The sequence below is a fragment of the Melanostigma gelatinosum genome, assembly GCF_949748355.1.
Source record: "Melanostigma gelatinosum genome assembly, chromosome: 17".
Taxonomy (NCBI): Eukaryota; Metazoa; Chordata; class Actinopteri; order Perciformes; family Zoarcidae; genus Melanostigma; species Melanostigma gelatinosum.
The window spans coordinates 9,218,742-9,236,388 of NC_136650.1; the positions used below are offsets into that span (position 1 = coordinate 9,218,742).

At 43.5% G+C, this 17,647-nt stretch overlaps 1 protein-coding gene across 1 annotated transcript; it reads left to right on the forward strand.

Moving 5' to 3' along the window:
* Positions 1–1,633: 1,633 nt before the first annotated feature.
* trim46b (tripartite motif containing 46b) lies at positions 1,634–16,014 on the forward strand (the record flags this gene model as incomplete). The annotated part of the gene is made up of 12 exons (XM_079288328.1): positions 1,634–1,657; positions 3,576–3,837; positions 5,290–5,440; positions 6,819–7,017; positions 7,224–7,370; positions 8,493–8,588; positions 9,506–9,759; positions 11,585–11,706; positions 11,935–12,273; positions 13,737–13,966; positions 14,378–14,445; positions 15,119–16,014. 12 exons carry the CDS (start codon positions 1,634–1,636, stop codon positions 15,564–15,566), a joined length of 2,340 nt encoding a protein of 779 aa, XP_079144454.1. The 3' UTR covers positions 15,567–16,014.
* Positions 16,015–17,647: the final 1,633 nt, after the last annotated feature.

Sequence of the window (17,647 nt, forward strand, 5' to 3'; positions counted from 1 at the left end):
TCCACATCCACCAGCTGTAATACAGTCTTGTTTACATGTTACTGCATCAGCAGTAATAATCACATGATATATTATTGACATAACGCTTCATCCCAGGAAATGTTGCCAGTGACATTCTGTGTTTACAGTTAAACCCGAGGCGCAGCGCCACATAGTGGCCAAACAGTATTTTTTCCACACCCATGGGGCATTTCTTCCCCACAGCTGTGCGGGCTAACAGATTATTTCCCGAGGATCCTGAACACGTTTTCCGTCTCCACGGCTTTACATTTCTGTAACGGTGGAAGATATCATTGAGGAAACCATATGCAGCTTGATGAGAGATTCACTATTGTTTATAATATTGGATTCAGACCGCTGTGGCATCAAGCTTCCAGCCCGCTGTGTTCCACATCATTTGAAGGCGTCCGCTGCGGGATGGGAAGGGTGGGGGGCAGGATGTCTGGGTGAGGAATAAAGCCACAGGCATCTCTTAGAATATACATAACAACTGATTTAGAAAGCGGTGGCTTCATATCATATTTTTAATTCAGAAGATGTGTTTCTGCTTTTTGGTTTTTCGTGCGTAAAAACCCCAGATCGAGTGTCTTTTGAAAAAAAATCTTCAGAAAACAAGGAATTTACCACACGGTAAACGGGCAAAGATTTTATTACAGGGAATAGTTTTTTATATGTACCGTATGGTGTATGGCCTAGATACATCGCGATCTGTGTCCAGATGATAAAACCAAGAGGCAGCTATTTTCTTAAAATGGCAGAGATGGATTTAAAAACAGCCACATCAACGATGGAAGCATTGGTTCGTATAAGTGTGAGTATAATATGACTGTGTATGTGTTGTCACTGGTTGTACAATCACATAACGATACACATTTGAAATAAATTCCTATTGGAATACAGCCTGCATTTTGAAATGGAGAACCGCTTGGATGGCACGTCTCCATGTTTCACCTGCCGCATCCATTTATGCCAAATTGGCCTTCCATCTATTTGTCTGCACCCAGGAGAAAGGCTGTTGAAATTAAATGTAATTCATTTTCTAAAATAGGCATAACATATTGTCCATCCTCAATCGTTGTACACAATCGTTCGTTATGTTGTATTGATGCTGAAACTCACGTTAACGGAGGTCCTAAAATGCCTCAGTGCACCAGACTAAATTGCTCCTCAGAAATGGAGGAAAGCATGCTCTTTTTTTAATTATATACCAGCGTGCTCCATTATTAAATGTCAAAACAGCGTGAGTGCAGAGTGAAAAGACACGTTTCTATTTTTGGGGGCTCGCGGGATGGTCGTTTCCATGGAGACGGGATGCAGGACCTTCGGATGCTGAGGCAATTAAGGGGAGGAAAGAAAAAAGGCCCTGAGCGTGCTGCTTGTAGCAGATGGTTACAAATAGAGCACCGGGGCCGACTATATGTTGGAGCACCCTATGTTACAGCACATACCACATTAAAACAGCTCAGGAAACAAGCATGATTTTTGGTGTTGTCGAATCAGCCACTACGGTCGTTTCGTGTAAAGCCCATCTAGCCATTGCTCGCGATAAGATCATGCCTCAAACCCCTCCCCTTCTTTCCAAGAGACGTGCAGCGCTCCGTTGATGCTGGAGTTACACACGTAGTCTGCTGCCATGGCGCCTAGATTCCAGGTGAAGGTAAGGATGTCGCATCGCCTGTTTCACGCCTTCACCGCGCTGGGCTCAGCACTAGCAGTGCGCACTATCCACCGGCGATGTATACAACAGAGCCACAGTCCGTCGTGCTGCATAGCCTGTAGCCTGCTGGGATTGTCATAGGCTGAAACTGCGATCGGCAACATTGCTAGAGAAGAGAAAGGCCGGAGTTGACATTGGAGAATGACACAGAGCGACTGAGCTTCACTGAGGAGGAATGTAGGTTATTTTGATTAATCCAATTAGTCCAATGTAACGCTTCAGTAGGGTAGCAGGTCTAAGTGCGTTTCTTTCCTTCCGCTGCAGACTAATTCTGTCTCAAACGTATCGGCAGCTGTTATTTTATGAGACTATGTAAACTGGGAAGATATTACTTTCCACAATCCACTTGTAGTGCGATTTGTGGATTTTCTCCAGCTGTGTAACACTGTGTGAGCTCCTGGCCTTCTTAAAATCAAATGTACATTTTACTGTATATGATCCCCTCTGTATTATCCCCTAATTCTGCATCCACATCCCCAGAATCAGGGGTATTAACAGCGGTTTCTGGTGTGCTGTGATAAGCTGTCCCGATGCTGCATCTCATCACATCACAGACCCCCAAACCCCGTCTGTGCAGCAGCAGCACCGTCTGTCAGTTTGTCTTGTCCTGGTTTTGAAGTTAATTCATAGTGACAGTGATGGAGCCTACTTCTGGCCCTGCAACCACTATGGGCTGCAGGTTGAGGTTGTGAGTCAAGGGCATCTTATTGCAACAAATAAATGCTGACTGAACACTAAAACTGAGGAGAAATGGCTGAAGGACCAGGTCCCTTCGACCGTCTCATCATTAATGAGGCACGGTAGCCTTTTGGTTGGACCGACTGTAGCTGTGAAGTCTGTGCAGCTTACTGCAACAGCCAGAGTGTCCTTTTCTATCCAATGTCCTTGAGCAGGACTTCAACACGCTTACTGCCTCAGAGGTGCAGCTTTTCACACCCCCCGCCCCGCCCACCATCCCCAGCTCTGGCCACTGTGGTTACATCCAGTACTGAAGGTGCTGATTCAGCAGAGAGGTATAATTGAGAAGCTCGCCTAAATACAAAGAAACAACTCTAATAATGTGTACATTATGTGGCAAATCTTATATGACAAATGTGTCTTTGCACAGTGAATTATTCCTCGTTATCGATTTCATCATGGGTCAGTATTTACTTCTGAGTAAATACAGAGTAAAACAACATGCCATGAAGACTGAGAATGCTGGGCCATCTCTTGCTTCTCCAAAAGCATATATGTGACGACTGGCTAAGGAGCTCATGTTGATATGCAGAGCTGCGGTTTAAGGGATGCGCTCTGTGCAGTGGTTCAATAATTAATGCCTGGCCCTTTTTCTATATTTAACATGAATGATGCCCTATGTCGCCGGTGACAGCTTTTTCCCATTGCCACGTCTCTCTCGCTCTCAGTTCAGTCTCTCTCTCTCATGTGATGTTGAACCTCCTCATGGTACCGACTAAAATGTGTACAGAAAACTGTCAAGTACAGAAATTTGGCTTTGAGAGCCTGGTCAGATTCCTAAAATCTTAACAATTTGCTTCGTCTTTTGTCAGATAGTTTTCTGATTTCAATCAAAATGTTGCAGATTTTCTTGTTCACGCAAAATTCGATTTTTTCAAAGCTTTTGCCGTTTTTGTTAAATGAAAATGATTTTTTAAAAGGGGTCAGGGATTTATATTTCTCATACAAATATTGTTCGGTATCAGAAAACAAAACTTATAATTCGTGAAAAACTTAAAATGATACCCGCAAGCTTTACTTTCCCCCTTTATGTGCTAATTGTGCACACTTCTTCCTCTCTGTGTGTTACATGCTCGTACATTGTGCAGATCATAACCCCTCACCTCTTTGCCTCCGACAGTCCAACATGAAGAGCCTGGAGCATGAGCTGCATTGCACCGTGTGTAAGGACATAGTCAAACAGCCCGTGGTCCTGCCATGCCAGCACAGTGTCTGCCTCATGTGTGCCTCGGAGGTCTTGGTGGCAAACGGCTACCCGCCTCCGGATCTCCCCCCAGAGCCAAACTCCCCAGCCTCCACACCCAACACCCGCTCCCCCCGTCAGGCCCGAAGGCCTACACCTAAAGCTGAGCAGCGACCTATTGACCGCGTGCTGCGGGCAGGTTTGGAACGCTTCTTCTTCCGCCATATAAATTGAATCTGTCGTGGGGGATATTTATGTCTTGTGTGGATAAAAATGGAGACTTTTATATAGATTGTATAGATTCTAGATTCAGGTACTGGACCAAACAAGGTATTACTGCTTTCTGTACAATAATGGAGAAAAACACATTACACAGCTTCCAGATATTGAAGGAAAAATACAATTCAGAAAATTATGATTTCTTCACATATTTACAGTTACGGCAGTACTTTTCAAAAGAAATTAAGAGATATGAGGTAAATATGGAACCGAATGAAATAATAAAATGAATCGTACAGGCATACATTGGCAGCTCCAAATCAGTCATTTCAAAACTTTACCAGGGAATCACAAAGGGCAGAGGAGCTACCACAACATATGTCAAGGAGAGATGGGAGAAAGAACTAGAAGATCAAATATCCAGTCAGCAATGGGAGAATATGTGTGAAACCGTGTTCACTACTTCCTGTTCAATGTATTGGCGTGAATTTAGCTGGAAGAACCTTGTTCGTTTCTTTATTACCCCTAAAATGAAGACATACTTAGTCTCAATAAACCATACATGCTGGAGAAATTGTGGGGAGGGCTGTGCAAACCACCACCATATCTTCTGGTGCTGCTCCAAGATACAAACATTCTGGCAAAACGCTCGGACAAAAAAAAGCAATTACTCGTAAGTGGCTACAAACCGACCCACCTTCAGTCGAAAATTGGATTGAAATCATGAAAGAAATTCACGATATGGAAAGACTGACTTTCCTACTGAGATTAAGGAAAGACGCATACATAGCAAGATGGACAAAATGGACCAAATATTTGTCAGAATAAGAACTTGGCTGGTGACTTGCCCTCCCTATCCGCACACAGGGTTTTTTTATTTACTCTGTTCATTGCTGAAGCTGATATATTTTAAGAAGACAAGTACTCTCTTCAAACAGGATGCTACTTCATCTGTGCAAATCTAGATCTTAACATAAATATTGCTGTGTATAGAACTCTTCCAATACATCATTTTGATATCTGATCCTGAAGTTATGGTTGACACGAGTGACGGACAATGTTGTTGGCATGCTGCATGGTTGTTTTGATGTGTTTTGTTTTTGTTTTTATTTAATTTAACTATTTGTTCAAATTATTTCCTCCTGGCCTTTTTGCCAGGTGCATGAATTGCTATATTATTTCTTACTTGTTTGGGATTTGTTTTTCTTTGCAACAAAAAAACAACCGTAATAAAATATTTAAGTATAAAAACAAATGGAGACTTTTTTTAATGCGAGTGCTTTGGATTGCATACCGATATGCAGACCATGTGATTACACGCAAGCCCTTCCCTTGGTCCACTGTCGTTTTCTGTCTCCCTCTGCTCACAAATGGCTTTTCTTCTTGGTTTGAGGTCCCCACCCGCCTTCGCCATCCATGCCCCGGTCTCCGGGATACGGCACGTATCCGGGGCGGCGCCGTAAGGAGGGCCCACCCCTGGTGATGATGTTCCCCTGTATCCCGTGCGGCCGAGATGTGGAGCTGGGAGAGAAGGGCCTTACTGACTGTCTGCGCAACCTCACCTTAGAGCGTATAGTGGAGCGGTAGGTACCACACACACGCATACACACACACACACACACTCACACACACACACACACACACACCCTTTTCAGCCAAAGGAGTGAAATGCAAAAATATGCATAAAAGTACCCACACAGGGATCTTGTCCTTCAGTGGTTACGGTGTTTTGTGCCAAATGGACATTGATTTGGGCGTGAAAAACAGAGGGTGTGGGAACATGTCCCATTTGGATTGTAATTATTCAGCAGCAACTCAGCTGTTGATGAATCCTGCAGCGTGTGCACTGCAACATATTGTAGCTACCCAGGCTGACTGTGTGCTTCCATAGTCCAGTGGCTCCGTGCTCACTTTATAACCCATTCAATACTTGGCTCACTCGCTCACAGTGGGCCTTTTGCCCTCTCATTTAATTGTGTTCAAAACCTTTACATTTCTTTTGATTAGCATTTCACTCATGTCTATAATAGTTTTAAGCTTTTGACTTTAACCCGTGTGTGTGTGTGTGTGTGTGTGTGTGTGTGTGTGTGTGTGTGTGTGTGTGTGTGTGTGTGTGTGTGTGTGTCTGAGAGAGAATGTAAGTGAGTGCGCATCTCTGTGTCTGTCCATGGCTAATCTCGCATACCGCTGCACCAAACTGCATACTATTTTATCATGCTTGTTTATGGCTGCATGCTCAAAGGAGGTCTCGGTGTTGCAGTGACTCACAATTTGTTCGGACACCTTTCTTTGCTTGTTTGATACCGACATTGATTGGACTGCTGTCTGCCGACTGCTCGATCACCACTCTTAACCGGCCCCTGGCCAGTAGGGTTTCACCACCGCAGCTCTGAGGCTGCTCTGAGGCTGCTCTGCGGCCAGAGACAGAGTGGGGGGGAAACCGTTTCACACTTTGTTTTGGATGGCGTGTTTGGCTAACAGCTAACGGAACTACACACACAGCTGACTGCATTGCCGTGCAGCTGCTATGCAGCCAGAGACACAGTCATGCTGTGCTGTTTTATTGGGCATTAACCTCACGTTTACAGGCAGATTGCCGAAAAAATAGACATGGAGTTTCAATAAATGCTTCCATGAGATGAAGCTGAGATGCGCTTATGCACACAGCCGCTGCAGACATCTGCATAGATTCAATGATAGTGTACCTGTTGTGTGAGACATACAGGTGGAAAACGCAGGTGAAAAGCGCGTCTGAATAACTTTCAGTCTAGTCGGGGGTTTAGCCGTCTGTGGTTGTATTACATCAAACATTACAGCAGTGGTTGTTGCAGACACACCTGGTGTACATCTGCACTGAGTGCACCTTTCTGTTTGTTGGCAGATCTCTCTTGATTATAAGTTGTATGATCACAATGGAAGAAGCCTGCTTAAAGGTAAAATCCATCTTTCCATCACTACCAGGTACAGACACACAGTGAGTCTGGGCAGTGTGGCTGTGATGTGCCAGTTCTGTAAACCTCCTCAAGCTCTGGAGGCCACCAAGGGCTGCGCTGACTGCAGGGCCAATTTCTGTAACGAGTGTTTCAAGCTGTATCACCCGTGGGGGACGCCACGAGCACAACATGAACATATCCAGCCGACGCTCAACTTCAGACCAAAGGTGAGACTTTGGAACAATCACTGTTAATCTAAAAATTAGCGTGTTAACTATGTTTTTTCTGGACCTTCTGACTGCTGTTGGGCCATGTGGCACTGTGATGTCACATACACATACACACTTCCTTATAAGAATCAACTCTTTCTCCCTTGAGGTAAAATGTGCCGAAGATAAATACGTTGAGATGTAATTTAGCTCTTGTCCTCCAGGTTCTGACCTGTCCGGAGCACGACCAGGAGAAGCTGCAGTTCTACTGCCGGTCCTGTCAGCGGCTGCTCTGCCCTCTCTGCAAACTGCGCCGCGTCCACACAGGACACAAAATCCTGCCAGTGGCCCACGCATACCAAGCCCTGAAGGTAGGACTCTGAATCCCACATAGTCTGGACTGGGTTCCTCTAAATCAGGGGTCTCAAACTCATTTTCACTCCGGGCCACATCAGCATCACGGTGGCCCTCAAAGGGCCGGTTGTAAATGTAACTACTCGTAACATATTGTTAAATAACTCTCTGCATTTGATGATTGTTTATTCAAGTGTAAAAATATTGTACATGCAGTTATATAAATGTAAAAATATATTTAAGCACATTTCTGTTATTACAACTTAAATCATTTTAATTGAGGGTTAATAAACCCACATTACTCTATCAAAGATCAAACTATTAAAGAAAATAGCAAAGACAAATATCAAACAAGTTATGACAACAACTTTGTTCAATGCTTATTCAAATCCTTTCAAGGGTGCGTTTGCACAATCCCACATGAAGTATTCCATGTGTTGTAAAGCCACGTTTAAAGTAGTCGTCAATATACTCACAATACATTTCCATGTTAAATGTACAGTAACCAGCCAAAGAGCTGCTTCTGTGACTGTGTGTATCTCATCATTATGACTTTCTATTTCATATTTTTTCTATTTCAGAATTATGACTTTCTATCATAGTTATGACGTTCTATCTCATAACTTCGACTTTCTATCTCATAATTTCAACTATGGGGATATTTTTATTATCAAGCCTAACTTTTAAAAAAAAGAATTCTTTTTATTTTTATTTTTTTTGCTGGCGGATTCGCGGGCCACATAAAATGACGTGGGGGGCCGCATTCGGCCCGCGGGCCGGGAGTTTGAGACCCCTGCTCTAAATGCTCTGCAAAATGAAAGGCTTGATGCAAAGGATAGTTCTGACAAACTCAGTTAAACATAGAAGTAGACATATAAGATTGAAATTGATATATATTTGCCTAATATCAGACAGAATTGTCGGCACATACTCGCTGGAGTGGAGGAATTCAAAGCTTCTGGACCCAGGCAATACTTTGTTATTAGTAAAGGACTTCAAGGCTTTATTTCAAAATGTTAAAAAAAACACTTACTCAGCAACAGTAAGTGTTGCAGAGTTAACGTGTAACCATTAAGCCGTATTTGCGTATTATGCGTATTTGTTGTGTGCATTTCGTGTTGTTGCTGTTTATTTGACAGGAGAAGATTACGAAGGAGATGAACTACATTCTGTCCAACCAGGACACAGTTCTGTCCCAGATTACCCAGCTGGAGAGCTCCATCACTCAGACTGAGGTGATTCATTCTTAAAATGTTGCTGAACATGGAATTACTGTCACACCAGTCAGCAGCTAAACACCATGAAACTGCAGAGTTGTTTTTTTTTAGCAGCTTCTTTGACAGACTTGTCTTTTCTTTTGCGACCTCGCACACAACCTTTGACAATTCATGCATTGTTTATAACACAATATTATTCAGCTTTACTCATAGCTTTAATCATATGTATGGATTTTGTTGAAGTCTTTATTATCGTATTTGTATTATTATTGTATTCATCAACAATCAGCCTGTGACTCCTCCTGTGAAGCACCCGTAACTGGAGTATGAACCTTTAATTATAGATCGATAACTAAGTTTTTACGTATGTACAAATAATTTATAAGCCACTTTAATATGGTTTATAAATGTTTTCAAAACTCACGAGGACAGTAACTTACTTCCTGCTGGAGCTTTAAATCATGGCCTCCATCTGCTGGTTGGCTTTGCTAAGTTGTCATGAGAGTGAAGACGGGTCTTGAATAAAAGAATACTGCAAAAATAAAATAAAATTAATCAATATATTGCATAAATACATGTGTAGAAATACTGTACCTTTTATATTCATTATATGTTACATTGTTACTTATTGTCTATTTACATGTAATTGATGTTTTACAGGAGGAGTTGTAGCGTGATTGTTGATGAATACAATAGTGATAAGATAATGTCCTTATATCTGACTGCAACTACATTTCAGTGTGTTACTAATCTTTATGAATTGTCTATTCCCTGCTTATAAGTGCTACATAGGATAGGCTAATATAAAATGTCAATGGCATGTCATCATCGAACCTGTCTGACTCGACAGTCTACCTCAGCAGACAACCTTCACTCAACGAACGCTGGATGTTGCCAAACGTTTGAGGCGGTCCGTCTGCTTTGTCCTTCAACAGGTGAACAGTGTGTCAGCCAGAGAGCAGCTGGCTCAGAGCATCAGGGATCTGACGGCTGCTCTGGCCGAGCGCCACGCTTCGCTCACACAGGCTCTGGAGGTGGCGCGCAAGAAACGAGGCGAGGCGCTGTCCGCTCAAGTGGCGGAGAGGCGGGGCTTGATGGAACACACGGGGCTGATGGCGTTTACCCAGGAGCTGCTGAAAGAGACAGACCAGCCCTGCTTTGTGCAGGCCGCTCGCCAGACCCATAACAGGTTTGCTTGTCGGATCTTATTTGTTTTGGCATAGCTCTCTGCTGCCATGGAACCGGTCTTAGGTTCGTTCTTCTTCCTTTGTTAGATTCCTTTCGTTTGTTCTCCCATTCGTACAGCTTTTACTCACACCTAGTTAGTGATTCTTTTGCATTCAAAAACTAAACAGTCTTAAATGATAATGATGTTCTATATATTTGTTATTGTCTACAAATCCATATAAAAACAGCAATAAACTGATCCTACTAACAAGTACCGCTTCTGCAGCCAAAGCCTGAATAAAGCTCATTCGTCTCTCCACATCAGTGTGCCACACCGTGTCACTGGCTGACGTGTTTCTCACATAAATACTCACGAGCGCACCAAATATGTATGAATCCGCAGCTTAAAATAGTCCCCAAGAAATGCACAATGTACTTGTGTTTGAGAAACGTTAGCGAAGAACTACAGTGCTCAGCTGTAAATACCCACTGAATAAAACAATATATTTGTAACCCATCTTTAGTAGAATGTAATGGCTTGTGATTGAGTGACAAAGACGCATTATTAGGACCCGAGCAACCGACGTCGGGCCGGCGAGGCCCTATTGATATTGTACCCGTTGGGGTAAACGCATGGTTGGAGGACTTGCCATGCATGAAAACTCACCAAATTTTGGGGACTTGTCAGGCCTGGTGAATATAGCCATCTGAAAAAGAATGCATCTTTCTGTGTTCAGAAATGGCTCTCTAGCGCCCCCTAGAAGTCGGACCGGCAACGCCCCTCGGCCAGTATGTCCCATTAACTTGAAATTTGACACACATGTCCACTTGCGCTAGAGCTACAAAAAAGCCAATCAGACCCCTAAGCTCCGCCTACTTAGATTTTCCGCCATTTTGAATTTAGTGTAAAACACATTGCTGCGAACTCCTCCTACATGCTTCGTCCCATTACTACCAAATTTTCTGTGGATCATTACTGGTTCTACCTCATCAAAAGTTATCAAAAGCTTTCTGATATCTCTTAGCGTTTACAAGATATGGACCAATAAACTTCGTAGGGGCGTGGCTAAATATCAATACACATAACTTCTCAACCGTTTGTCCTAAAATTCCAAATTTTGCAGCATATGTGCACATCGTATGCTGTAACATACCCTGAGAATTGTTTTGCATTTGACCACTAGGGGGCGCTACAGTAAACCCGCAAAGCCTACTGGCTAAAGGAAATGTCTGATGTAACTCAGCTGGACTTGTTCCAAACGGTCCCAAACTTCACATGCTTGATAACACTCATGGCCTGAGGATGTCTACAAGCAAATTTTCCCTAATACTCACAGCACCACCTGCTGGCGAAAGGAAATCTGCATTTTTTGACAAACACCATCCGATTTACGTGACTTTTACACAATGTGGTTTACACTTGATATAGAGCTACATAATGCACGCGTTCTGTAGCACCAGGCAGAGGACGCAGGAAGCATCGGACTATTTGCAAAGCATAATTTCCAGCATCAGGCGGTCCACGCGGGATTAAACACGTCTCGCTCGCGGACGCGCAGTCCGACGGTCGCGGACGGTCGCGTACGTTCTCGGACGCGCAGGCCGGAGTCCCGCCGGCACCCCGACGCGCACATGGCGAGGGCCCGTTCATCGCTGCTCGCAGCTTTAATTGTTTTTAAAATCTTTTTTTGGTATTTGTTGACACTAAGAATAACAAAGAATGACGTCAGCCTAATCTTTTAAAGGTAATCATACACGCTTTCCTCCTCATCAGTCTGTTTCAGCCCTCACTGTTCCTCCGTAATTATTCTAACACTGCTCTCCCCCCCCCCCCCCCCCCCCCTCAGGTTCAGCAAAGCAATTGAGAATCTCGAGCATTTCACTCTGGCTGCTGACCCATCCTTCAGACATTTCCAGCTGGACGTCTCCAAAGAACTCAAACTCCTGACAGAGTTGAACTTCATCCAGGGTGAGGAGGGGAGTGATGGGAGGATGGGAGCGGAAGGGAGAGGGTGGGGAACACGATAAGACAGGAAGGGAGTAGAAGACGATAGGAGCTTTTTGACAGCTTTCTTATCTCTCTTAAACTGTCTTATGAAGAAGAGTAACATAGTTGTACTACCTGATTAACCGACTATCATACGTTAAACTTCTAGGCTTGAGTTATCCGTGTACATTAAAACTATTTCTGTCACAGCTCCACTGGCTCCAGTGATTGATACCCAGCACACCCTGGCCTATGACCAGCTCTTTCTGTGCTGGCGACTGCCCCAAGACTCTGTGTCTGCCTGGCACTTCTCCGTGGAGTATCGCCGCCGGGGTGTGGTACCAGGAGGAGCGTCTAGAGGCGGCGTCAGAGGAGGATTGTCCGCCGCCCGCTGGGGCTGGCAGCGATTGGATGAAGTGAGCGGGACCAGCGCGGTGATCGACAGGCTGGAGATGGACAGCGTGTACGTGCTGCGGGTGAGAGGCTGCAACAAGGCCGGCTACGGGGAGTACAGCGAGGAGGTGTACCTGCACACCCCTCCTGCACCAGGTGAGAGAACACGTTTTTCGGTGTAAGAAGGGTTCAAACTCTGCCCGAGTTACCCCGCTGTGTGTGTGAGTCATTCTGGCAAAATGTGGTCCTGCAGACATCTACTGTAGCGGAACTACCACGACGCGGTTTAGAGTACTTTGCCAGGCGTTTATATTTCTGTATATGTCTGTATGTGTACAAATTGTGTCACTGCGATAGCGTCACAACCGGACAAGATGCAGTCACGAACTTTTACAGGTGTGTAGTTGAGATCACATGAAAACAGAGTTTGAAGACGGGATCGTCCCTCACCACCATAAAGTGTCCAGAATGTCTTATTTATACATTTCTTTTTGCATCTTCCACTCAACTATGCAAGAGTATTTCTTCTATTTTTGGTTAATGGTCAGTGACACGTGTATGACAGCTACAAAAATGTCATTATAACCAAACAGCAAGCTGTAGTTTCTGTCACCCAGGAGCCATTCATCTCCTCACACCTGATATTATTTGAAAGCATAATGGGATGGTTTCATGATGAGCAGTGAATAATTCATTCTCTTTTTTTCTGCCCATTCCTATCTTCTCTTCTCCAATTTTTCGTCCACCACTTTCTCACATGCTCACTTTCTCACTCTTTTATTACTTCATCCCTCTCTCATGTTTTTTTTCCATTTCACAGCTTTTGACTTGTCACTCTCTTCCGCGCTCCTTCCACGCTGCCAACCTACATGCCTCCCACGGAACGTAAGAAGTGCATTCATATCTCTTGACCACTCCGCTGTATCCTCATGCTCTTCTCCTCTTTCTCTTCCTGGTCATCCCATGCATCCTCTGTTCTTCCACCCCCATCTAGAACCCCAATCTCACCCCTCAGCCTCCCGCTCTATGGCGAGATCTGTCAGAGCGCTGATGAGGTTTGCAGTTTGTTAAGACGCAAGGCTTAACAACATGGATCGGAATCCGATCCGGGGCTTTTTGATTGGTTGAGTTGAGTGATTGGTGACTTCCTTGTGCCCCAGTAGGCTGTTTTTCCTCCCTGCTACTGCGTATGTTCCCTCAGTAAATTGTCCTTCCTTTGGAAAAATCTGCACTCCCCACAGCCGGAGCTTCTTTGTGATACCTTCTGTATTTTACTCCCCGAGTCATCAATTTATAGAGGAGTGTCCTTTTCTCTTCCAGTGCTGCTGTGAGGAGGCGCATGCCTGCTCTCACCCCCTAGTCTCTCCTCTCAATTGCTTCCTATTCTCCTCATTTCTCTTCTCCTTGCTGCTTTCGGACTGTAAATCTGTACCACTTTCCCTCTGTTGCCTCCCAAACGTCTCCTGCCGTTACTAAAACCCCTATATGTCATTTTTGAATGCACCCGTCTCTTTGTCCTCCCCTTCCCCTCACGTCTAATTCTTCCCCCCTCCCTTCTCTCTCTATCCCCCCCCCTTTTCCTTTTCTCTGCTGTGTTCTACCTCCCTGTCTCCTCTCAGTGCTCAACTTCTACCTGGACTCTCGCTGGGGTCTTCATGCCGACCGGCTGGTGGTCAGTAAAGAGCAGCGCTGTGCTCGCAGCGTCCCCGGTCTGTCCCTGCTGCAGGCCGCTGACCACGCCCTCACTTCCTGTCACCTGACCTCAGACCTCCTAGTGGGGGATGTGGCTATTACACAGGGAAGGCACTACTGGGCATGCGCAGTGGAGCCTGGGTCTTACCTCGTGAAGGTTTGTCAAGTCTAGTAGTAAATTCTACATATCTTATGTACTGAATACTACATAATATTAGTGCATACTGACAGTATGTGGAAGGTTTGGTTTCAAGTTTTTCTCGATGACAATCAATATTTCTGACAACATAAGCCACAATTATAGTTTTAAACAAAACTATTACTTTTTACAAATTGAAAACTCCATCAGGACTGATGAGATTCCATTGACAGTAACCTAGCCTGCATTGTAACACTGCACATTCTAAAATTAGTGTTTCTACTATTAGTAGTATGATGTTTGTGTTTCTGCTTCCCTAAAATAATCAAATGGGGAAATAGAGAACGAGATCAATCAGTTGTTTGAAGATTTTCGACAAGATAAATGTTTAGTTAATTACAAATGTATTGCTTTTTTCTTTTTGAACAGGTGGGAGTTGGTCTGGAATCTAAACTGCAGGAGTGGTTTCACCTTCCACAAGACATGGCCAGTCCCCGGTGAGTACCTGTAGTAGTAGTTCAGGTACTTGAGGGGGGAATAGAATGCATTTATACTCTCTACATTTGAATTGACAGCTTGAGTTACGAGCTACTTTTCCTATTAAGATTTTACATTTAAAAAAAAAAAACATTGGAGGAAATTGAATTTTGTCAAAGTTGGTGAGTATGAGGCAACAGGGATACGACCCAAATGCAGACAAAGCACATTAAGGGATGAAAACTGGTCAAAAACCTGGAAAGGCAGTCCAAAACAGGCAAACAATTCCAAATGGGTAAAAGAAAATCTAAAGTTCAAAAAGATCAGGCAAGGTTCAAAAGCACGCAATCACAATCGTCTTGGGCGGCACAGAGACGGCGCCCTTGAATTACAGATTTCTGCAAATAAAGACATAACGTAACATGTCACTCAGAAGGGCCATTTTGCAGAACGAGTACTTTTTTGTTTGATACTTTAAGTGCATTTTGCTGCTCGTACTTTTGTGAGTAAGACTTTGAATGCAGGACTTTTGTTTTGTAATATTTTTACGTTGCTGTATTGGTACTTATATTTAAGTAAAGGAACTGAATGTTTCATTGCCACTGTCCGTAAACAGATACAAGTGAATAAGCAGTGTAACATAAGCAGATGACTCATCCATATAATTGTTTTGAAACTGCGCTCTCCCTCCAGCTACGACCCGGACAGTGGTCATGACAGCGGAGCAGAGGACGCTCTGGACTCCGCCCCGCCATTCTGCTTCCTCACGATGGGGATGGGTAAGATCTACCTGCCCCAGCACAACTACCACCACCACAGTAACCATGGGAACGGTATCCGAGACCCCATCACCAACGGCAACGGCCCCTCCTCGTCCGCGGGCGTCACCTACCCGCTGCCCCCTCGGCTCGGCGTGTGCCTTGACTTTGAGAAGGGTCGCGTCACCTTCTACGACGCCCACTCCCTTCGGCCTCTGTGGGAAGGCCACGTGGATTGCTCCGGCCCCGTGTGCCCGGCTTTCTGCTTCATTGGCGGGGGGGCTCTGCAGCTGCAGGAGCTGGTAGCCAATCGCAATGCGGACCAGACTCCGGTCAGACGGGTAACCATCCAACCCCGGGTCTCTAGTTCACAGATCAACTGACGGCTGATCTGAGCTCATATGGTTATTTGGAATGTAATTGGTAATTGTGAAGTATTTACTCAGCTAGAGCGAAAAGTTAGAAATCTCAGCGATTTTGTTTTTGTATTTAATTTTCTTTGTACCAGAAAATGTTTCTATAGCAACAAATATGCAATGTAATTACGTTTCTAACATTTTTGTTTTATAAAGTTTTGCAAGAGTTATCGCTTAAGTAGTGTCTGGTATATCCAGCACTTATTATTATTATTGTGTTATATCTTTGATGCTCGCACTTGTAGCCAGGCTATATTGCATACATTTATAAAGCTAATGTAGATACAGCGCCACACAATGTCGTCCTCCCTGTAGAAGCGTTTACTCTGTTATTTCATGCCCTTAATGTTTAAAGCTTACGAACTCTTATGTTTTAGAGATATATATGTGTGTAAAAAAAAATAAAAGGCCTTGACTATTGAATCTATAACTAAACTTGTGTTTAACGACACAGATTTCACCCGTTATGATCCCCAACCAAAGTTATTATTTTTCCGGGATGTAAATGTGGTAAATTAGAGATAGAGGGGAACAATACTGTAATTAGAAGCTCCAATTATACCTCTGCTGCACAGCTAATCACTCCCGCGATTCTGTGCATTGCTGTTTTGTGTTTCAAAGACATGAGTCTGATGTGTGTGTGTGTGTGTGTGTGTGTGTGTGTTTGCTTGCTTATGTGCATGGGTGCGTGTGATTTGACTGATAACAGCATTGATTCATTGGCTGACGGTGAAAAGTTGTTTTATTGCAAACAATACTTTTTTATGGTGTTTTTTTTAACCTCGCTTGATTGTAAGTTAATGAGCAGTGCTTCTTATGAAACAATGAGTAGATTAAATCCATGTCAACGTCACCTGCTGGCAGAATATTTGCAAAATAAAAATGAATTAAGTACATACACACTAAATAAACGCAAATTTGAATTACTAAAACACCTTCCGTTTCCTTTTGATGTTGCTTTTGCCTGATTTGAATTCTGCTCCATCCATATTTTCATAGTTGCAATCTTCCCCGAGAGGGTGACGCTGTCCTGGTTCACCACTAGAGTGCAGCAAGTCATTGCAGAAGACAGATATCTCCAACCTCGTCTGAACACACTGCAGCTATTGTAACGGTCAGAATATTTATATTTGGAAAGAAAAATAATTGGACCCATTTTCCATACAAATGGTCCTTTATAGGATTTTGTCAGCCTCACACTTTGAAATGTGCTGTTCAAAATTGGAAACTGGAAAAATTGGCATAAACTATACATTTGCTTTTATGGATCTCTTACTCTAGTGGGAGTATATACTACCTGCCTTTTTGTTGTTACGTTACATTTAACAGCACCGTTTCTGGCTTTACTTACAGTTCATTTGTTATTTATTCTTTAGAAAGGTACTGTGTATACCACAAGGTGCAATACGAGACAATGATATGAAGAAAAGAGGGAGAATTTAAAGCCATTGACAAAATAAATATGTTTAATTATTACCATATGTGCATTGCCACGCTTTGATTGATTGTCACTGATAGCCATAACAACAAATGACTCTATACCAGCACACACACCTTTACATTTGTTGGCCGATCTGCACAACCATCATAAAGTAAAACTAGACGATTCATGCCAAGTCTTGACATAGCATAGCATTTCCTGCCAAAAGGTCTCTTGTATGAATGTATGAGTTCATGTGTTACCATGAATCAAACTTTATTGTTTACACACATGCAATAAAAAGTTCACTTAACAGCAGACAGTGTCCTTGAGTCCTGCATGGCCTCTGATCTACTGAACAGAACATCAGTTTAGTTTCGTAAATTGCAAAAGACACCACCTATTGGCTAATCACAGTTTCAAATAGGAAACAGACTTGACGGAGAGAGTCTGGCTCAATGAAACACCTTGGATAATGAATAGTGATGACCATCTGCTTTAGATAGAGATATTAACACCTCACATGTGTAGGTACTTAGCATTCCTTATGTAAATGTAATGTAAATCGCTGGCGTTCACCTTTTATGAGCTTCGATATGAAAATCCACATGTGTGTTTAATTGGACCA